A 22,935-nucleotide genomic window follows, 5' to 3' on the forward strand; every position below is an offset into this window, starting at 1 on the left:
GAGGAAAACCTAATCCGTTTAGTTTGGGGGAGTCAGGTGTGTAGTAACAGAGCTAGCTCAATTCTTACACAACAGAAAAGAAACGGACGCATACGACACTAAGCTGGTACCATTTCATTCCCTTGAAATGAAAGTACAAAGCTCTAACCATGAAAACTTCCAGGTGAAAAGAGCATCTCTTATTTCCACTGTGCTGCAAGATGAAAGTCCTCTCCTGGGGCCAAATCCATCTCAAGTCACCAATAAGTGCACTGGCTGCATAGGGAATAGCACATGGTATACTCCAAAATATGGCAGCAGAAACTGCCCCTTTCCTGGGACGTTCTGGAATAGCCCGAGAACTTTGCTGCCCCAGGAAACGTGGGAGATAGGCAGCCGCACTCCAACAGTGGACCAGTGGACCAGGCAGCCTGCACAACGGCACGGCACGGGCTCGTATGTTTGCCCAGGCACCGCCACCAGAAGCGCAGGCCGAGAACAGGCCCTGGAGCTCCAGAGGGGGATTCTAAAGGAGAGTCCCTTCCCTCACTTCATCTCCGGGGACTATAATGCTTAGGCTCCACACCCCCTTCTTGGGTAAGGATTTTTGTAACTTACATTCCTGTGGTCCTCCAAGTTCCCAGAAAAAAGGGGTGGAAGCCCCCAGGGTTCCCAGACTGCAGGTGGGCTACACAGGACATTCAGCAGAGTTGCTACAGACATACAGGAGGGGAACAGCTCCTCAGCTGGCAAGCCGCTGAATGTCCACAGCCAGGAGGCACAACAGGGGCAAAGATTTCACCCTTGGCTTCCTGAGGCAGTAAACTGGAGACAACAAAAAGCCCTTGCAAGAGGCTCTTTCAATGTCTCTTTTACCTGCTGAAGCTGTTTGATGCTACTGTTATTGCCCATCTTCTCCAGGTGGGCTTTGAAAGCCTGGATGCTGGCAGCACCATCCGAGAAGCGGCGAACCGGGGAGAAACGTTCAGTAGGGAGGTGGAGGGTATTTGAGTCCTTGTAAATAGAACTGAACACATGGGGAAGTGGGTTAGTGGTGCCAGCTGAAAAAGAAACTCCGCTACAGAGGCATTTAGTTTAGGCAAGCCATACTGAGTCCTGCCTGCCCATTCATTCAGAATAAATCACGTTTCAGATCAAGAAATAAAGTGCTATCACCACTGTGAACCAGAAACAGGGTTATCAAGTATCCTTGCTGCCTGGACAGATGAATACGTTTCAAGGTTGGAGATGATTCAACAACAAACCAGATTGGAGATGGGCAACAACTTGTCTTTCCAAACCCATTCGTCCCTCAGATAGAAAAGGCCTAGAGAAACCATTCAGCACTGTAGAAACGTAGGTTCACTAGTCACTTCCTGAGTCTTCTAGCTCACAAAGGCCCTGACTACACGGCTCAGACTGAAACAATCTCTCCTAATGCTGGCACTCGTTGCAGGATGCAACAGCGGCCTTCCGTGAGCAGATCACGGAGACTTGAGTCTTTGTAGTACCCCTCTGCCATCCTGGTACTAAACCCACCAGAACACCACCGAGCTGCATACTGGTGCGATCCTGACCGCACTGCTGCGGGTAAATCAGTGCCTTAGCTACTCTGAGTACAGCTCTTTACCGAAGTCTGTTCCAAGTAGTAAAGCAATTCTCCTGGAAGAGCTCTCCCTTATCAGAGCCTGACTGATGCTGGAACGTTTCCAGGGTGTTGGCTTCAGTTACTGTCACTTAGCCTGGCTTACCAGAGTGTACTTCAGTTTCTACAGATTACACGTAACTTTATTCCGAGGACAGAGCTGTGCCATTGCCTTTTGACACTGTCCCATCCATCATCCTGATCCATCTCATCTTCTGTCATATTGATGGAAAGCAGAAGCTACAGATAAGAATTATGCTGCAGTTCCCAAACACATCTGGCCAAGGCAGAACAATGCTGCCTACTGCACTTCAATTCTACTTTCTGCTACCTTATCATAACTAGAACTGGGTCACGTATGAGAAGGTGGCTTAAAATATGCTAAGTGCTAGAATAAAACCCATGAGCTGTTCAATAGCCAGGGTCTATTTATGTGATGACACAAGACTGCTAGTAGTTTCTGTGCCCTGTGTGTCTTGGACATAACTGGGGGAAGTCCGTTTAGGCCGTGGTCAGATGCAGTTTCCATGATTTCTCAGGCAAACGGTAAGAGGCAGGCTCACAGCGTGTTATGACACTGAGCGTGGAACGAGCAGCTACCACCCTGTGCATGATACAATAAAACACAGTCACAGGACTCCAAAGCTAAGAGGCAGAGATGGCAAAGAAGTATTTACACAGTAAGTGTGTTTTTAACAGTCTTGTGGGAGGAAAAAAAGAAGAAAAAAAACCCCAACTCCTGCAATGCATGAGTAACTCAGCTTACCTTTACTATTTGAAGCAATCCTTGAAGTAGGACACAGCGTTTTCTGGTTATTTTGCAAGCTGTACTGCTATTCCTATCAAGCTTTTCTGTGACCCTAGAAATCTCTTTCCCCTCCTGCTCTTCCCCTCCCCCCAGCGTCTCTATGAGGCAGTAACTTCAGGGAATATAAGCGCTTATCTTGACTCTTTTAAAGTTCCAGCGTGGCACTAACACTGTGTCAGTCTGCTCAGAGTTCACCTGTCTCTGCTGATTACATCAGTGCTCACCTCAGCAGGTATCTGGCTACAATAAAAAGCGGTTTGTCAAGCTTGCCAGCGTGAGCTGGCTGGAAGATTTAACATGAACACAACTCTAGTCTGGTAGGTAACTGCTTTCTCAACAATCGAGACCAACAGGCAGCAAACTCTGCAGTTTGCAGCTGGTGTGCACCCTCAGCACTGAGAGGTTGCGAGTGCAGTTTTTAAGCTCTCTCTGTGGCATTAGTGTCTCCAGTTTGCTGCTGTGCCAGGGACTGTGTCAAATTAACACCTCTCTCAACCAGTAGTCCCCCACCCACACATTTTGAGCGTGTTTCAGTTGAATCTGCAGCAGTTCCCTCACTCCCAGACATTGTGATTTTTCTTCCCACCCCACATTCCCCAACATAATTCCCATCAGGGGTCCAGATCAGAAATAAATTGACTCTCGAGGAGCTTTGCAAAGAGACTTTGCAGTCAAAACACACAACTCTGGTGCAGAACAGTGAAGTTTTTAAGTTCTGGCATAGATGATTGATTCTTAGTGCAGTCTTTCCCCTGCATCTGACTCCAAGATGTTCTACACAAAATCTATTTACTACAAGGCAAACACCTATCAACACAACAGTAAAGAGCTTTCATCTAAACTGGGTAGCTTGCTCCCCACCCTTGGGCGATGGCAGCCATTCTGACAAATCATCTCCAGCCACAAAAATGGGACTGGAGGAGAAGAGCCAGCTGATTCTTGCCCCTGCACTGCTTGTATCTGCAGGCACGGAGCCCGCATCAGCCCAGAAATCTGGTGTCCCCAACACACTCAGACAAATTCTGCTCTGTAGGTTCGCTCTTTATACTCCTTCCTCCTCCTCACCCCTCCCTGCCAAGCGGGATGTCCTCAGTGCTCCATTCCAGCCGACATCTGAGCAGGTTTCCTGGCGCAAAGCTGCCCGAATGGCCGGTGCCATTACTCACCGGTGCTGATCGGGTACCAGGTGTGGAGCCCAAGCCCGGGGTCGGAAGGACTGCTGTCCTAGCTGCCTCTGCAAGTCTGGAGGGATTTCAGCTGTAGGGTTGGTCATTGCCAGAGTGTGTCTTTTTGACCTATTTGCCAAGTATCTGCAACAAGCAGGAGCACATTTTATAAGAGACTGATGGGAGTACTCCAAAAACAGGGAGCGTTAGATAATCCAGAGTAAACGTGAAGGAAGAATGCTTGCTGCAGTGCTAAGAACCAACTAGGAACTGTGCGACACCTGAGGAAAAAAACACACCAGACTGCCCATGCCTGTCGGGCCACTGGGTCTTCAGCGCTTAGGGGACAATTGGCGTTTTAACTGCTTGCATGCTAATACCAGCCTCAGGAAGAAAGAGTAACCATTTGCTTTTCGCAGCAGGAAAACCACGTTTCATCTTGAGGAAAACAGTGGTGCGTTCCTCTGGGACTACCATCAAAGTGACTAGCTGCTTTCAACATAAGGTTCCTTCCACTAAAGCAGGTCTGCCTCCCTCTTCCAAGGCCCCACTGAGCCATGGGGAAGTCTCTTGGCTCCCTGCATAGGGCAGACTAGTCAGGAATAATTTTACCAAGAGTTGGTCAGAGAACTGGCACAGAGCAGAGCTGCTGCTCAACTTCACCGCGTAGGCTGGCCTTTGCACTTCAGGTCTAACCAGTAATGCCCTGGGCCTGGTGTTTGAGCAGAAGCCAGCTTGTGAAAGGGTATATGAGCGAGATCACACCAGAGGTCAAGGGTAGGTAGAGCCTCCTGCTGCCTTCGGCACATGACAAGCAACAGAGCAGCCCTGAGGGAAGAAGGGCCGGTGCCCAGATTGGGCAGAGTGCGCCATCTAGCCCCTGCTCCATTCTCCTCACAGCTGAGTCTGAAATAGCCCAGCGATGCTCAGGCAAAAACAGCAAGGGAAGCTGAAGCAGCAAGACAGTCCCTTCCTCTGGAGCCACAGCCCTCAGCGCTAAAGCTGGGCTCGACTCTTACACCAGAGCACGAGGCTCGCAGTTGGAATTGCAAGCGCCCCCTGCATTTGTACTAATGTGCTTTAATTCTTTTTTCAAGCCCTCTAAGATTGGAGAGGCGCACAGGGCAGAGCCTCTGCGTTGGCAAGGACGTCGCTAAGGGCTGCGCAGTGCTTCCAGTTGCTGCCCTGAACTTCTAGTTACACTGGCTGCGGCGATGCTCGGACCATCCAACTACAAAGGGCCAGAAAAGATGACCAATGATGCACCTACCCAAGATCCCTTGGTCTGCGACAAGCATCGGGGCTAGCACTTACCTACTCGAGGACAGGTAGGATAAATGCCCGTTTATGAACTGAGCTAGCCTATTTTCCACTCCTGTAATCCAGCAGCAAAAAGGCAGCTCTGGTAACTGCTACAAAAGATCACTTGGCCAGTGAGAGCTAGGGATACTAATGGGAAATTTTCACTTTCATACTTTTTCTAATGCTCTCCGCAACTGCAACCTGTAAGTTGCAGAGAAGAACAGCAATTAATAAAGTCGTTGCCTCCTCCAAAAACAGCCTTTCTTTGCTAGCTGCTAGAATCACTTAAGCAGAAGGCAGCAAGTTAACAGAATGAAGAGTACTTAGTGTTGTGGTAACCTGCCAAAGTCTGTGCCATTAGCTGTTTAAGAACCGTTTGATGGAGACAGGGAAAGTTTCCCAAAGAGCTTTACAGTTGTGGTTTGCTAAGATTTTATTTCAGACCTCCAGGGAACAATCAAATCATGAGCTATAACAGCCTTTCAGGTGGAAGAAAGTTTTCCAAAGCTCAAAGAAGATGTGACTGTTCCCTGGAGCAGAGAAAAGAATATTGCACTGTTTTCAAGGTCAAATTAAGCAGGGCAAAAATGGCTTGGTGACGGCTGCATAGAGTGTTCAGAGCACCGTTCTGAGAAGCTAAATATTTGCATCTGTCCCTTATGTTAATACTATTTACCTTTCTCCTCTGAGGACTAGTGGCATGTTGCAACATGAGGGGTGGAGAGCAAGTTAACACACTACCTGAACAGGGCTTTTGCTGGGCCATCTGGTGGAAGGAGAACATATGGTATGAGGGGACTAAGCTGCTCTCAGTAGTGCTACCCTAGGTGATCTATGAGGCAAAGGAGCCTTGTCTTTCAGTAGGATCTGAACATTTCAGTGGCATCTGACCGTTTTGGTGGCTTACACCCTAGAAAATATTGCACGTGGGTTTCAAGATCTTTCCGGCCGATCCTCAAAGACTCAATGGAAAAGTGAAGTTTTAGAATAGGAGAAGTGAAAGTAAGGCAAGACACCCACAGGCCTCCATGCCAAGGATCAAAGATTTATCTGATTTGCACGGTCAGAAAGACTGTGACTGTGTCTCCTACCTGAGGTGTTGCCAGTAGAGATTACAGGCCTTAAATTACAACTTTTAATACCTATCTGAGCAGCACACCTATGGACAGCTGCCAGCATAATCTGTGTTCCTGACCTCTGCCAGGGAGGAGAGTGCACAGTTAAGGAATACATAGCTTAACAGTCACTGAACACAGCCTGCAGCTCAGTGTTTGGAGGTGCATGTGCTTCACCTGCTCAATATTGTGATTTAGCCTAATTTCTTTCATCATGCTGCCTTGCAGCGGGGGCAGGTCAAGAGCATTTTCCTTCTCATTACAGTGGCTTCTCAGACAAACAGCAACTTGTGAAGCTGGAAAACACTGTGCAAGTGAGCACAAAGATGAGGGTGACAAAAAACTAGAGTTTGAGGCTACTGGGCTAGGTGGAAAACACGGGCTGGGTTCTGCTGAAGCACTGTGCCAATTCTAAGATGGGAGTGAAAGTGATTTCTTTCTCCTGTACCAGCTTTGACTTTCCTCTAAGCTCAGGTAGGCAACAGGAACATCAGCATGCACTCTGCACAATCTATCACCACACACATCCACTGTTTAAATCCCCCCCTTTGCTTTGAAGCACTGAAATGAGAAGAGCTGACAAAGCCTATGGAATATCAACTCAACCAGCTCCAGTTGCCTGCAACCCACCCCCTCTTTTGAATCCTTCTCCTGAGCGTAGCCCTTGAGGACAGGCTACTTTACTCAAGGGGATGCCTGTGAGAGCTGGGGGGGGGGGGGGGGGGAGGAATCCAGAAAACTTATCAAGTTTCAGGTAGGAAATAGGAGTACTCTATAACCACACCCATCACATGTAGTGCACCAGCTGGTTAGCAGAGAAGTAGCTACACAGAAGCTACTAAGAAAACGTTAGCAAGGATGTTGTTAGCGTTTCCAGGGAATGAGAAAGTACAAGCATACTCTACCTGCTTCCCAGTATGTACCTGAAGCAGACAAAGGGAACAGAAGTGTCCAGCCTGATAACTACTATTCCTTCCCCTTACTGGAGCAGACTGTTCTAAGGCCTACTGCTAAAATTAGAACCCTACAAGCCCAGAAATACCCTTAATTCCAGCAAGCTCACTTCGTTTACGGCATCAGAGTTGGATGTTTACTGCACGTCTTGATACAAAAGCTGCATTTACACCCAAGGCCACAGATGAGATCTTCCTACCTCCATCGCTCAGCAGGGAGGGGTGAATCACCTAGCACTCATTTTGCAGGTTAGTTTGGATTGCATGCTGGTGCACACTAAGCAAAGGAATTTAGCAGTTTCAGAGTTTCTGGAGAACCTAGTGCTCAGACGGCTCACAGAATTTCAGGCAAGTCCAGCTTCATAAGCACCTATCGGTGTTAAAGGAGTAATTGCCTACATTAATCAATAGCCACAAGAACAAGAGAAGTGTTCAGCCTTCACTGTAAGCAACGTTGTCGCCTGTGATGAGGTTGCTCTCGTTTTAATTCAATTGCGGATCACCACAGGCTGAGCCTCTGAGGGTAATAAGGGCAAATTTTAACAGACTGCAGGTTACCTCTGCACAGCTTCCTGGTCTGGCTCCCCATCGGAGCTCTCCTCATCCACAGGAGTGACAGCTGGGACAGCCTGTAGAGAAAAGAGAAGCCATGGGTTTCAGAAGGCAGCCAAGCGCCATCCCATCTGCACTGCAGATGCCCGACCTTCTCATACAGGCTTTCACAAGGATATATACCAGCTCCTCTGCAACAATAAGACCACTCACCCAAGAAACCCTTCTGACCTTTGCTTCACACAGAACTGCCTGTTCAAGATTGCTTCCTCTTTTAGTACCACCAGGAAAACTCACCGATATACATACATCAAGGACAAAAGAATCTGCATTAAAGCCCAAGACAGATGCTTTCATTTTCTCTATTTGATCAGCAAAAGAGAAGAAAAGCAACCGCAACAAGAAGTTCAAACGCTTCATCCATTCCAAAAACAACTATGCGAGTTGCTAGTGACAGGAAACCACAGAAACTCTGCCACAAGTGGACAGAGCATACTGCCAGTCTGGGAGGGGGTCCTCATGGAAGAAAGCAGGCACAGGCCCTGCAGTGCTTCCGCAGCACTACAAAACTGAGTCTACTACTCAGTAGACTCAGTCTACTGTGACTTGGAGGCAGTTAACTCTGCCTCCAAGAGCAGATATTTCTAAGCTCACCACCAATTCTGTTCTTTTATTTTGCTACTTACTGGTGTCATAGTGACAAGCGGAGATGGACCTCGGGGACGTTTCAGCAGTTGCTGCGCATGTAACTGGATGTTAGCTCCACCATCTGATGCCCTCCGCCCCAGTGGGCCCATGCCATTCAACAGCTGCAGAGTGGGGGGCTGCAGCAGGGACTGCTCCTGCGAAGCACACACAGCGAGGTTATCAACCCAGTATAAGCTCCCCCAGTACCTGAACCGTAAGATCACAAATCGAGACATCACCATGAAATAAAACATGCTTTTTGGGCTTCAGGAGAGATGGAGGAATATCGCCAACATCTCAGAGCAAAAGTGGGGCAGAAAGAGGCAGTTATCAGTGGAAAAAAAGCGTGTGTAACTCTTCATCTCCTAGCACTCTGCTTTAGCTACCAGGCACACTGTCACCTGCAGCTCCAAAGGCCTATCTCTCCCTAGCCCCTTAACGAATTTCATATTGTAGTGTTCTTTCATTCTTTGTGGTTTTTTTTGTTTTTTTTTTATTTTTTTTAAAGTAATCAGCTAGAATCGAGCCTCAAGACACAGCAAGAGGGTAAATCCTGAAGCTTATGGAATCCAAGGAGTTGGAAGAGAGAACGAGGGATAGAGCGGGAGAGCGAGAGCATGAGCAAACGCACACCCACGTGCTTGCGTGGCACAGGCTGCAGCAGGGTGTGCATGCATCCATCGGTCACAGTACCTTGTACTCCAGCTGCCCCGTGGGCTGCAGGTTCTGCCTTGGCAGCACGTTGTGCATGAAGTTCACATTTGGGGTCACCTGCAGGAACGGAGCCTGAGGAGTGACGCGGGGGAAGCCAGGCAGGAGTTTCTGCAGATCTTCCATGACCTCCGTCCTGTGCAATCACATTCACAGACAGGTGACTTAGCAATGATGTAAACAGAACCACCCATGGGCTCAGCGCACTCGGCTTTCCTTCACGGAAAGGCTTCCTGCTGCTCCAGAAAATGGTCACAGAGAGTAGCCAGGCCATTCTTCAGTTCTCATTTGTCCCTCTTCTCCCCAAACTTAGATTTACTAGTGCTAGCCCTTTCTGTTAACCTTGAGTACACTTAACATCACAAAGACTTTAGCTAGGACATGGTAGCAGCGTAGCTTAAGTGGGACACTGGCTTGCTCGCCAGCCACCACAGCTATAGCTTACACAAAGCTAATCAAAAAGAAGAGAAGGAAGGAATCTTATCCTCAGCTGAAATACTAACTAAGCTAGGCAACGGGACCAGGATATTTTCTCATGCCTTGTGCATTTAAAAAGGCACTTTCACTAAAGAGACACCTTGAACTTCTTTCCCCATCCAGCAAAGACCAAGTCTGCAGGAATAACTCCAAGCCACTTACAGGAAGAGCAGGAAACCAAAAGGTTGTCTCTCAGCTGTGATGCAGCTACACTCATCTCCACCTGGTCTGGCTAGAACGAAGCAGAGGCTTAGGACTGAGGGGCATGCTATGAAGTATATTTCTCAGCCCCAACATCAGAGAGCATCGCCAGTCCAAAAGAAATCAACTCTATCAACCACAGACCCTGGAAGTCCCCTTAAGGCATTAGCCTCTCATCTGCCAATTTAATCACGAATAAATCCCTGACTTCTCAGAAGGACTGAAGCCATTTTCTAGGAGCATCCTGCAGCCTTCAACACAGAAGCACTCACTGTTCCTAGGAGATCACAGAAAGCTAGAAACACACCGTCCCAAAGACTATCTAGAAAGGGCTTACAGGTAGGGAAGAGTTCCCTTAATCCTCCATCAGGGAGGGAGAGCCCCATACTAACCGTGGGTCAGCTACTCCAACCGTGTGCCTTCTCATTGAGAGGTAACGGACAAGAGCTTCAGGTGATGGCTCTTCCCCTTCGTCACTGTCCAGGTTCATCGTTCCATCAGTCTGAGTGGAAAAAACATTGGAGACGTTGAAATACAATTGCGAGGATCCAAAAGGCTTCACTGCGAGCCCAGGAAGAGAACTTGCAGGGGTCATGAAGGGGAGGGCCTCACCTCTACAATTTGATTTTCAGGGTTGATGAGCTGGACTTGTGGCACATTGATGCTCAAGGTATTGCCTGCCTGTTCTGTCTGCTGAGCAGAGGGATCAAGATCAAGAGACAAAGCTCATACCTCTTACAGCTCCTTTACAAACACCACTGGATTAACACCAGAACATAGGCCTAACCCATTCGGGAACTGGGAAGGAACCCTGGAGCCAGTTAAGACGTCTTTATTCTTAATTCTCAAAGGATTACCTCATTTCCCCTCCTCCCTTTTGTTCAGATGACTTCAGCATCTCTTCCACTTCCCTTAGGACCTGGGCTCCCTTTAAGCAAATATTCTCTTCTTAAATAGCAGTGCAAATTCAGGAAGGAGCATCATACAACAGTCCTGGTCTGTGAACTCTAGTTCCCATCCACTAACCTTCAGGTTGCTTGCTCTGTCACTAAGTTAACTAACGTGAGACTGTCTGAATGGTATTAGCTAAACCCACAGTCAATGAACACAGACTGTTCCTAATCTCAGGATTATGGCATCCTCGATACAACTGAAGTTCTCAGACAATGAACATTATGACACTCCTGCAAGGATGAGGACACTCACAAGCAAGTCTAAGTTTAGTGAGAAAGGGACTGGCTAGCCATCCAGGGCTGGAAGAACATTATGCAAGTAGGATCTACCTGAATGTTAGCTGAGGTGGGGAAGGTCATGGTCCGTGGCATACTTGGAGATGCTGCAATGCGCAGATTCTTGTGTCTCTTCAGACGGTCACAGAGCAAGCTGTAGATTGCACTGTAGTGATCATAAGCATCAGCTCTTAACGACTAAAAGGGGAAAAGGAAAAAGCGGTCAGATCCTTCTGTCAAACCATAAAACGAGCTCCACACTGTGCCGAAGTTACTCAGTTACCAAAAGGTGGGAAACGGACATTTGTTCACTAACTGAAAGAGACAGCACGTGACTCGGAACTGTGGCATGTTACCTGAATTGTACGCTCCTTGTCCAGCCCCATGTCCGCCATTGCTAACAACACATCTTCGTTCAGTGGCTCCATCTGCCTCTCGGTCTTCAGGTGCTGACACTCTGCTATCAGCTGTAAGAGCACAGACACATACTTAAGCACTTACATTCCCAAAGGCACATCGATGAGTCATAACGCCCTAAAGAACCAATTCACCACGCTCAGGCCGCAAGTTGGCATAAGCTTTGAAGGCTGATGGTACACCATCTCAAAATCCAGCTCCTTAGGGCTATCAATGCTAATGGAAAAAGATATAGAAATATACAGGAGTCCAAGGGAGACAGGGGGAGCAAGACAAGCAAGCCACAGACAAAGCTGAGAGGCAGCACACCAGCACTTGAAATGAAAAATCTCCAACAGCCAGAAGGAACATTGTGGCACTACGTGCCTGGAGTCCATTTGCAGCCCCGCATGCCCTGGCTGGTCCTCATTCACACACCGGCACACTTCCACTGCTCACCCTGTCAAACTCAGCATCAGACTCCCCAAGCTTCATCCACTTGTGCTTGCAGATCTGTTCCATTGAGAGCCGTTTACTAGGGTCCAGGACCAGCATGTGGCGGATCAAATGTTCACATTCTGCATGGGAACACAAAGAGACCGAGTAATCCACAGCGAGGGACAAGACTTCCACAAAAGGCAGCTTTGCACTGCAACGGCAAGAGAGCTTTTCTTCTTTCAAAGCAACACACGCTTCTCTGTCTCTGTAGGAAGCCATTCATACATAGCAGAATATTGCTTCTCCTTCTGCACATCCACATCCATTCAGTCCTCAGCGTACAACTCAGCTGCAGACGACTGATGGGTATGTGCAGACAGCTATTAAGGACAAGAAACACAGCTCTTTCCAGACAGAACCTAAACCAGATTTATGCTCAGAGTTAATGAGACTCCAAGTGTCACTGAACACCCACAACCTTCTGGCTAAGCACCAGTCTATATTGGCTACGGGAATATAAGTCTCTCTCAAGAAACCTCAGTAGTTTCTGCCATTCCAAAGCAGGAGTATCTCCCACTTTTCGAGCTGCAAAGGGCAGTGCAGCACCAGCTCACGCTGCTAAGTGTCTAACGCTGTTAGAACTGCTACACATTACAACACCCTCTTCCAAAGTCTGTTTTCACTGGCTGTACATTCTTCAAGTCTGATTTGAAACTAAATCTGGAATAAAGTTTTACTGCCACTACACCTTTAAATCAGTATGCCCCTTTCACCTATAAACCCCCCCCCCCAAAAAAAAAAAAAAAAAAAAGAGTAGGAATAGGATTTCCCCACGCTAAGAAGAAAGAATCTGCCCAAGCCAAAGGGGCCTTGTGCTGTCTGCTGGAGCCCCTAGGTGGCATGCTGCAACCCTGTCCCTCCCCGCCTTGCTCACATGCCAGCCAGGGGCTGCAACTCGCATTTCAGGGTGAAAGGGCAAACCGCAGCAGCCATCTAGCAGGCTGCCAGTGCGCTGCCGGCTCACTGCAGGAACACACCTCTCCCAGGCGACTTCTGCAGAGTAACAAGCAGCACCACCACACTTGACCTAAGCTCAGAGAATATAAATCTGATGAAAAGTTCAACTTGGAACCAGAGAAGTGTGCGCCTTACTTTCCCATTCAATTTTCCACTTAAGGGGGCTATAAAACATGAGCTAGTATCCTCCAAGCACAGGAGAGATTCCCTACTCAGCAGCAGCATAGCACATAGAGCAAGAGCCCTCTTTGGCTTGCTGCTTGCCACAAATTTCAACATTTTCTCTATTTGGTTTTTCTTTTTGTCAATGAATACAAACCTGTGTAAAATACAGCTGTCAAGCTGAGATGGAAGCAGAGACAGCATATCTATACAAAATCTAATACATTAAGCTACCTCGATCTAGAGGAATAAAAGGTCAGGTTTTGCTCGACCCACTCAACGCTCAGCGCTGCATATTTCACAGAACTGGCATATCTACTGAAAGGCTTCAGAGTACCACAGTGAACATCCCATCTTCACCCCTGCTGAAGGTATCAGGTATCTGCAGCAGCTGCTGGCAATTAGGTGTTCAAAGCAAAAATCTCCATCTCTGAAGACCGCATCAAGGTATTGTTTTCAATTGGTAACAGAGTACTACAGCTCTGCTACAGTGCTGCACGATACTGTGAATGACTCCTCTCCACCATATTATGCACATGCTATCAAAGTGGGGGGGGGGGGTTGTTGAGGCTTTCCCCAATTTTGGATGGGATCTTAGCTTATTTAAACAAATAAGCAAACAAACAAAAAAAACACACCCACATTTATCAAGCATTTTCTGTACAAACAGAAGCATTTTCTGTATGAACAGAACTTTCTCTCCAAGTAAGAAGGCAGGTAAGGAAGCTTTCCAGCTGGATCACTCCACACAGGCCATACTAGCCTAGGCTAAATTATTCTTTAGTCTGAGAGCTTCCAGTGAAGAAATCCTACATGATTCGACATGATGTCGTTCTACAGAGAGGCTAGTTTTATCTGAGAATTAACCACACTTTTCAGAACCATAAGATCTACTGATGAAACATTCAGAAACGTTTTTGCAGAACCAGGACATAGATATTTGCTTGTGATAGGGCTATTGCTGGAAACTAAGTTTTGTCACTTAAAAATCATCTGCCACAATACTGTGGAAAAACTTGTTTCTTAAGGTAGGTATAGTGAAAGGCTCTGTATTCCTGTTCCCTATTCCACTTTACCACTTCCCAAAATCTAGTAAAAGTATCTTTGCTAGCAGGTTGCTATGGTTTATACAGTTATATATACAAAAGCTGAGCTTTTAAATAAGAATATTTGGGCTTCTGAAGTCTAGATTCAGAAATCATTTTAGTTTACGTTACAAACCACTATCCAACTGATAGAGCTTCCTGGCATATCACTTACCTGGCATATCAATCAACTGGTATATTAAAATTTAAGTATGTCAAAAAAAAGTCAAAGCAGAAATGCAACCTGTGCCTGCTCACTGCTGCAGGTACATCACAGCGAGCAACATGCCTTACCTGTGGACATAAAAAATGGAATGCGAAATTTCCCACTAAGCACCCTTGCACGCAGATTCTGCAGCGTGCTCCCGTCGAAGGGCAGAGCGCCACACACCAGCACATATAGGACCACACCAAGACTCTGTGTTCAAAACAAAGGGCACATCAGCAACATAGGAAGAGACTGGGACGCTGCAGTTAGTAGTAGCAAGTGTATTTAAAAAAAAAAAAAAAAAAACAAAACCACAGTAAATCCCATTGGAGAGGACCTTGTTGAGGTCTTCTCAGCTCCAACTTGGATGCAGTCTAATTCTTCCTCTAAATTTCAGCCCAATTTAAAGTTGCCTTCCAGCCTCAAAATCCAGTAGCTAAAGCAACCTGCAGTCCCATATCCACCTCTAGGCAGGCCAGTGCCACCACGACAGTAGCCTGGGCAACATCCACATCCAGGTTAAAAATGTGAACCTTGACAGAACGATGCAAACTCCGCTGTGGCACTGTGGCCATTTTACACCCAGTCGGAAGGCAGTCTGCAGGTCACACCACCCTTCTCTCCTACTCTTCGGGCCTCACTACCAAATGCCGGGGGAGGGCCCACAAGGAGGAGAGGAAGGAAGGTAGGAGCCACATGTGCATGCTCCTCACAGCAACCAGTTCAGCGTCTAAGGGCAGGACTACACTGTGTCAAAGCAGGCTTCACTTTGCCTAGCTAGTACCATAAAGGAGGCTGTCTTGAGTCTCTCTGCTAAAGTGTTCTCTGTAAAAATCTTTTTAGAACAAAACACAAAGTTGCTGCTTCCAGCTATAAAAGATCAACCTCCCCAGCAGTTAGTAATCACTCATCCACCAGCAATACTAAAGTGAACCACATTTTTAAGAAATTAAATTAAAATGCATTTCTAGGCTGCTAAAGTTTTAGGCACAATGCCTCACAGTGAAGGAAAGATGTGACATAGTAGCTAGAAAAATATCTTGCATGCAATTCAAAGAAAAAGTTTTTCTTTACCTACCAGGGACTTTTTTCTGAGACATGTACTAGGTACTCGGGAAGCAAAGTCAAACAGGGAGAGGGGTGGAGGGAGGGAATAAATAAAACAAGAGAAGAAGAGGTCCATCGCATACCCAAATGTCAACCTTTGGACCATCATATTCCTTTCCTTCAAAGAGCTCTGGAGCAGCATAGGGAGGACTTCCACACCAGGTTTTAAGCAGCTGACCAGGCGTGAAGATGTTACTGAACCCAAAATCTGAAAGAATTAAGACAACTGATTAGAGGAATATATGATCCACTCCAACTGTTGTAAACAAATGATATTTAAATAAATTGCTGAGTCTAGTAAGGTCACATAAAAGCTCATAATAGATAACTGCTATTCAGACATCAGAAAAAACAGAGCACAAAAGATGCAAGGAGAGTAAGAGCAAAGCTGAAACCACTCAGAAAATTTGCAACTTTGCTCCCTCAGTACTGAGAAAAAGAAGAAAAAAATAATATTCAACAGCTGCGTAACTGCTTTGTACAGTATAAAGCACATCTCATGTAAACAACCTTCTGCAAAACAACAGAACTTAAACCTGCTTCACATGCTAAACTACGCTGCTTTGGCTTAACAGAACCCAAAGACCTTTCCAAAAGGTTGCTCTTTGCGTTTCAGATATGCGACTCCCCTGGGCTGGAGTCTATACACTAGCAATCAGAGCAGCCAGGGTTGCTGTAATTGTGATGCATAGTTTAAAACTAGGCTTCCAATTTACATTCAAGAGATCCCACGTTAATCTTTCATGTTAATGTCCAGCCTTCACCTTCTCCAATGGCAGCTTCATAATTTCATTATGAACAGGGCAGCTGCCAGCAAAGATAGAATACAGATGCAGGAAAAAAAGAACCGGAAATTCTCATTTATTTTGCAGAAAGCACTACATGAACTGGAAACTTCCACTAGGGTGGGCAGCCCTACAAACCAAGTCAAATCATTCACCAACAGCGCATAATAAATCCTGAAACAGAAATTAAGAGAAAGGTCTTAACCTTATGGGTAGTCATCCATAGCTTACATGGGCACTAACGACATTCTCTACTAACTAATCTGCCACCCCTTGCATAGAGTTGAGACTTCTACTGGAAAGAAGGTAAAGAAACAGAAGATTGGATTCAACCAATAACATTCAGCCATAGAGAAAGAACTATGCTTCAGAGAAGTGAGCTTTTTCTTACAAAAAGAAAGGAATCTTCATTAACCATTGCTTTCTTTTCTACCTTAATTGGAAGAAAAAAAAAAAAAAATCAATCACACACAGTACTAGAGAAGACATGTTTACATGTCTTATAAACAGGGTCTCCTTAGAACAAGTTCTATCAAAAGGAGCCATGCCACAATGGTTATTTGCAGATTGCTTTGCCTGTAAACGTTTATGCTAGAAACGCGCCAGCAGGAGGGTGAAGGACGTTAATGCAGGCTGACCCACAGCAGCAAGCGCATTTTTCATAGCATTTGCATGAGTAGCACATCATCACATCAAGCCTGTGTGAGAAATAGTGGAAAAAACAGGGAAGACGGAGAGGAGATACTCGTTTTGCAAATTCTGATTAACCAAAAGGCATCATAGCAAAAAATCCACAAAAACAAAAAACAAAAAAAACCCCCACAAACACAACAAACAAGCAAACAAATAACAACAAAAAACCCACACTACTGAAAGTAGTACTGCTCCACAGCGTGATAACAACTGCTTAGCCTGGGCTCCTGGTTGCAGTCTCCACTCTCCGCACAGTATTCCCCATGACCTAATCTCAGGTGACTATCCTCTTCTCCTACAAACAGCTTCTGCAAAAATTGGCAAACTACCTCAGCACAACCAGTCACAGCGGGGTGCAGCTGGAACAACTCATGCAAACTCAAAACGCAGAAGCTAAGTTTGCTTTATCCTTTCATAGGCAGTAAAATTCCCAATAATAACGGGGAGTAAAATTCCCAAAAGACTGACCGTTTCTCTCTGCGGCGAATACCTAACACTGCGTTCCTGCTGAAATACCCGTAGTATATACAATGCAGTTCAAACCCTACCTTAGAAGGGTGCACCGAGATGGTGAGTGTATTACCGTCTCTGGTAAATATACATTCACCAAGGTAAATTTACCTTTTCACATTTACTTTCAACGTGTGTCCTTCAAAAGCTTCACAATATCAAAACCAGGAACTTCAACATCCTTTGCTTTTTTTTTTTTTTACTGCTGGAAATTAAATAAATTGTCTCAACTTCCAGAACATAAGAGCAGTCAGCTTTCGGAGGACTAATTCATGGAAACAGCACACAGCTGCACATTTGTCATCACCACCTCTGCAAGCTTGTGAATTGCTCTCTCGCGTTTACAGTGGGATGTTTAACATGTACCTGAATTACAACTACCAGAACAACCAATAAAAACTACAGCTCTAAATATATTTCCACCTTCTAACAACACAGCATTTGTAGCCAAGTTTACATGTAAACTCTTCCTAATTGTGCAAGAACAAGCTGAAATTTTGGTACTTTGCAATTCAGTGATATTTTGAACAAACTACTCTAGTTTAGTCTTTCTTACCTATCCTTGTATTGTATGCCCTCTAAGGGGCTTTGCAGCACGTTGGGCGCCACCCACATCGTCCAAGGAGCTAATATCATACCTTGTCTTTTCAAGACTGTGGTTTTGGTAGACTGTTAATAAGTGTTTAGTTGCCCGGTAATCCAGCCTGATGTGCACTGAACTGCTCGTGAGAGTAGGCAGAAGGGAAAGCTCCGTATCGCTACTGGGGCTCTAACGGATCCACATATTGCTTATGGTACAAAAATGCATCCACTTCTAGTAAGGGCATACTGTCAGGAGCGGGTAAAGGACCAGACAACCAGCTTGTATTTTCCTGCACTAGAATTTGGAAATGGGAACAAAACAAACACAACAGAGACAATGAAATTATGCGACAGCAGAGAAGTCTGACAGCAAAAATCTTAGAGGAAAAAAAAGTTAGTCCCTCTGCAAGCACTGGCACAGGCAGAACAATCCTGTGCATAACAGCACGCAGCTCCACGGTCAGCCAGGACACCTGCGTGCCCGTGGTTCTTGGCTGATAACCCCGACAAAACAGAGCACCAAGTCTTAGCTCAGCAAGGGACAGGGGAACAAGGTGTTCCATGAGCTGCTGAATGAACACAGCTGAGGCTCGATCCCCTCACCACGTCACATACTTAATGGCCCTGTTTCATAGCAGCGGGACAAGTGAGAGCGCGCTACTGCGAGGGCTCCGGAGCTGTGCACCCGCCAGCTGGCTGCGTGACTGCTGCTGCTGGACAGACATGCAACAGCTGCCTTGCACAACCTTCTTCCAGGCTTCAAAGTTGTACGAGATTGGCTATCTTTGAAACTTTACCCCTCTTTCACATTGAGTCTAAATTAGCCCACAAGTCCATAGCTTTTTTGGAAGTGGATAGGAGGTGGACAGGCAGAGCAACCCATCAGCTCTGTCCTTAGAAAACCACGCTAAGGAGGGAAGAGACACTACAAACATGTAGGCATTCAACTAGCAGATCCTGGAAGCACTGACACACACCCTACAACTTCCCTGGATTTTAGGAAAAAAGAAAAACACAAAAACAAACACAAAATTTATCTCACCATAAAGAGATGCTTCTTTAACCAGCACTTCAGACCCCACAGTGATTCATGTTTTTCATATCTACAGGGAACTAGAATCAGATGGTTCTGTTTTATGCAAAGCACTGCTCAAAGACTGGAAAAAGTTTTCCAGAACCCACCTGTGCTTAATGGACTGAGGTCAAGTGTGGTGAAAACAGCTGTCTTTAAAAGTCAAAATAAAATACAGATGAGGGGGAGGTTTTGAAAAACCAAAAGTTAAAAAAAAAAAAAAGAAAGAAAGAAAGAAAGAATGAATCCCACCCAAAAACAAGTTGTTATTTAAATAAGCATTTTAAAAAACTATTAGAGTCACCACACTCCAAGGAAAGACTTATAAATCCAAATCACCCAGGGCACAATGAGGTCTCATTTCACAAACAGATGCAAAGAGACAAAAGTATTTTTAAAGAGCATGCTAAAGCTCATGATGGTTTGATACAGCAACAACATCTAAAAGACATATCTCTGTAACTGCGGAAAAGCGGAGAGCCAGTTCAACAAGTGATGCTAAAAATCAAAGTCCTAATAAGCCATAGGAAAACTCCACAACGGACCAGTTCTCATACGATCCCATTAGCATCAGTACAACAGGGACTTCGGTGAGAGAGTGAGCGTGCTCTTGCAAACAAATGCAAAGCAACGCACAGAATGGATTCCTCTCTGAAACCATATCCTAGGAAGGCCTGCATATTTAGCAGTACTCTCAACTCCTGGCTGAACTTTCTGACTGGGAGCACAAGGCAACACAATGCCAGAAGCTACTGACTCAGACTGCGAGAAGGTACACTGGAGAAAAAGCATCCATGGGAAAATGAAAGCTAGGGTAACAGCATTTCTAGGTTACTGTTTACAGGAGAACAGACCAAAAAGCATAACACTTCTGGATACCTTTAAGTGAGAATAGCAGCATTAATGCACTATACGACTGCTACAGTAGCTGCTACGTGACAGTTAATTCACTAATGTTGAATAAAAAAAAGATGCAAGCTGTAAGAGAAGGCCAACTGGAGACCAGCCGTAACGTGCTACGAAGTCTATACTGGCGGGAATCTGAGAGTTCTGTAAAAGTCCAAAAGCTGTGGGCATTATGGATATTGCTAAAGACTACATAGATACGCATCGGTAGCGTTAGCAGGCAGGCACCACCCTGCCTGCTACAGAGCTACATATGAAGTGAGAAAGCAGCCATGCAGAAAAGTCATTTGTTTACTTTCTTTGTATTTTGTATGCCATGCAACAGAATGTAGCATTTTGAAGAGGAAGACTTGCAGTAAAGCATTAGGATTTCTTTCCTAAGTTTGGGAAGGTATGGAAAACTTATTATATGTCCTTTAGCAGTGTTTCATACCCAAAAGAACCACATGGTTCTAGTCCTAGGCTGTATTCTGGGTGTTTCTGGCTCATCGTGGCTCACTAGTCTACTTGCATTAATGCCACTCGATGGAAAACAGTGACCAGATCTACCACATGCAGCTCTCAGAAGACACGCTAGACATTCAGCCGATGGAAGCTATATATCTACTTAAAGCCTTACTGAAAAGGTTTGAGTTACACACCGTTAGCAGGTTTGGGAAAGAAGGTTTTGTTGATTCACCGTGCTGCGTCAAGGCATCGTGCATTTCTGTAGTATTTACTCTGGGAGGTCTAGCGTGAAAGAGACCAGTTCTTATCTTTTTTTTTTCTTCTTTTTTTTCTTCTTTTGCTCTTGAAACAATGGAAGAACTGGCATCAAGTTGTAATTGATGAGTTATAGGGACAAAACTTAATACTTGGAAAATCCTATACTGTACATCAGCTTTTCCAGGCTACATTTCAAATCACTGCTCTATCTTCCTGCCAAGTAAAACACTACCACCACATGGGTGGGAACCATCTTCCAGAGTCCATTCTGGGAACAGAGATTTGGAAGGAAATTAGTTTCCAACTTCCTTCTGTTAAAAAAAAAAAGTTTCTACAGTTTTCAAACAGTCATGTAACTTGTCAGCATGCTCATGCGGACATTTCTTTAGGAAATCCAGCTGTATTCCAGCTTCTATCTAGGTTAGTTTTGAAGGAGGAGTTTTATTTTTGTTTTTTTTAAAAATTTGCTAGAAGAACACACCACAGATTAGGTTTTTTTTCCATTAATACCAGATGGCCTCAAATCATTAATACATCTGTTTGCATAAAACAGATATGAGAAAGTGTTGCTTATGAAGACTTCCTGAACAACCTTTCTTGTAGGGACTCCATTATCTGCTACTAACTCCTTTGGCTGTTTCAGTACAACAGTTACATACACGTGCTTGTTGCCATCCCATGTCAGTATCAAGGCTCTTATCCAATTGTAGGAAATGAGTCTTACTGACTGGTAAAAACAAGCCAGCTTCCCCATATCTTCTGTATGTTTCATTTCAGTGACAGTACACAGCATGGTGCTAGGAAGGGTATGCTGTCTGGCTTTCATCTGGCCAAGAAATGCACTTATAGGGCAAGGCAGCACAGGTTCACTTAAAACATTCCAAACACCTAAGAACCTCTCCAATCCTTCAACCGTGACATGTCTCTTAGTCATCTTCTCAGAGAAGAGGGAAGAACAGGTTAGTGTCCTTGCACTGAAGCAAATCAGGATGTGATTTATAATACTAAGTGTTGAGAGGAAGATTCATAGAATCCTTCACTCCCTGCTATTCCCTCCCAGTTTTTTCCATGCAGATTGAAAAATGACAATAAGAAAAACCTATGCAATTACTCATCATTTTACTAGAAAAATGAAATGTTAAAATCTAATCTAATACCTATTGATGGTACATAAGAGTACGGTAACACATCACAAAAAAAAACCCCTATTTTCTCTCTCCAAGAGGCTATCAAGATACAGGAGTATTCCTGACTCCCAGCCTAACAGGTGAAACGGGCTATTTCAAGCACACTCGCTTCAAATATAGACCAAGGAAGGCATTTCCAAAAAGCCCAGTGAGAATGCTGCCCTTTTCCTGCTAGCCATTCTGTGAAACGTTCATAGATTACACTTAAATTCTTTGTTCTTCACGCAGCTTCGCCCCCTGTGATGAATAAAACGCTCAAAGCACTGGAGTTGTTCTCTTCCTCCGTCAGGGAGCAACAGTGAAATTACGCTAAGACTGCTATTTCCCCTTCACTTCTCCACCATAAACTTTGTCACCCTTACTTTTTCATTCTTCCTCTCTTACTTCATCTGACCTGCTTCAGAGAAATCCTAAACCGGCAGCAGGTCTCAAAGCAAGGTCAATTTTCAGCATTTGTCTTGCCCGTTATCTGGTGTATTGGAAGCCTGCAGTATCTATACCCCCAAGTCTACATACAAAGCCAAATCTGCTTTTATTTCTTTAATTTTGCACTACTTTAAGGGAGATATAAATCACCTCACTACAACCTGTCAGTGTCAGCTCTGGGCAGCAGGCCACACCGAAATCCAAAGCTTCCTTTAGCTGCACTGCATTTCCTTCTTTCTGAATACCTGGAAGCAGCCAATGCCTACATTTATTAACTTCTGAAAGCAGCTGCCTTCTTCCCACACTGCTACTCTTAGCTCACCTGCTATTTTGATGTTAAGGTTAGCATCCAAAAGTAGATTTTCTGCCTTCAAATCTCTGTGAACTATGTTGCGACAGTGACAGAAGTTGACAGCAGCCACTATTTGCTTGAACTTTCTCCGAGCTTCCTTCTCTGCCATGCGTCCATGGGCTACCAAGTGATCTGCAAGAAATAAAGTCAAGAACAAAGTGGTTACTCGCACAGAGAATGCGACCAGGATGTGAGCTTCTTGCATGCTTGTAGCGAATGATGTAGACACAAAGAGAGGCAGGTACTGCTGTGTTCCCCAGGTTCCAACTGGGATAACGTCGCCTGCTTTCACGTTCACGCGTGCATACATACAAAGACGGATAGGCCATCCAGCATACGTCGCAGTGCTCTGGGGCCAATTCCTGACTCTTGCTGATTGCAAAGGATTTGAGACCTGAAGCTACGTTGGAAAGGACTCACACATACAATCACATTGACTGTTATTTAGGCTGCCTCCAAATCAATGGAAAAGCTTCAGA

General features: G+C 45.4%; 2 protein-coding genes across 7 annotated transcripts in view; one reads left to right on the forward strand and one right to left on the reverse strand.

Annotated features, from left to right (window-relative positions):
• Positions 1-22,935, forward strand: part of PAFAH1B2 (platelet activating factor acetylhydrolase 1b catalytic subunit 2) — a 195,512-nt gene that overhangs the window by 89,283 nt on the left and 83,294 nt on the right. The window lies entirely within an intron of this gene.
• Positions 1-22,935, reverse strand: part of SIK3 (SIK family kinase 3) — a 105,057-nt gene that overhangs the window by 11,576 nt on the left and 70,546 nt on the right. For 2 of the 6 annotated variants that reach the window (XM_068916908.1, XM_068916905.1), the window contains exons 4-16: positions 22,427-22,588; positions 15,322-15,446; positions 14,218-14,341; positions 11,681-11,799; positions 11,182-11,292; positions 10,880-11,023; positions 10,209-10,289; positions 9,989-10,098; positions 8,901-9,054; positions 8,207-8,362; positions 7,527-7,597; positions 3,599-3,742; positions 856-1,006 (exon numbers count right to left, since the gene is read on the reverse strand). In XM_068916908.1, the coding sequence (XP_068773009.1) occupies positions 856-1,006; positions 3,599-3,742; positions 7,527-7,597; positions 8,207-8,362; positions 8,901-9,054; positions 9,989-10,098; positions 10,209-10,289; positions 10,880-11,023; positions 11,182-11,292; positions 11,681-11,799; positions 14,218-14,341; positions 15,322-15,446; positions 22,427-22,588 (1,652 nt within the window). The remainder of the gene's footprint in view (positions 1-855; positions 1,007-3,598; positions 3,743-7,526; positions 7,598-8,206; positions 8,363-8,900; positions 9,055-9,988; positions 10,099-10,208; positions 10,290-10,879; positions 11,024-11,181; positions 11,293-11,680; positions 11,800-14,217; positions 14,342-15,321; positions 15,447-22,426; positions 22,589-22,935) is intronic. The other 4 variants (XM_068916909.1, XM_068916907.1, XM_009670069.2 and 1 more) reach the window with 3 other exon arrangements.

This window comes from Struthio camelus, chromosome 22 (assembly GCF_040807025.1).
Source record: "Struthio camelus isolate bStrCam1 chromosome 22, bStrCam1.hap1, whole genome shotgun sequence".
Lineage (NCBI taxonomy): Eukaryota > Metazoa > Chordata > Aves > Struthioniformes > Struthionidae > Struthio > Struthio camelus.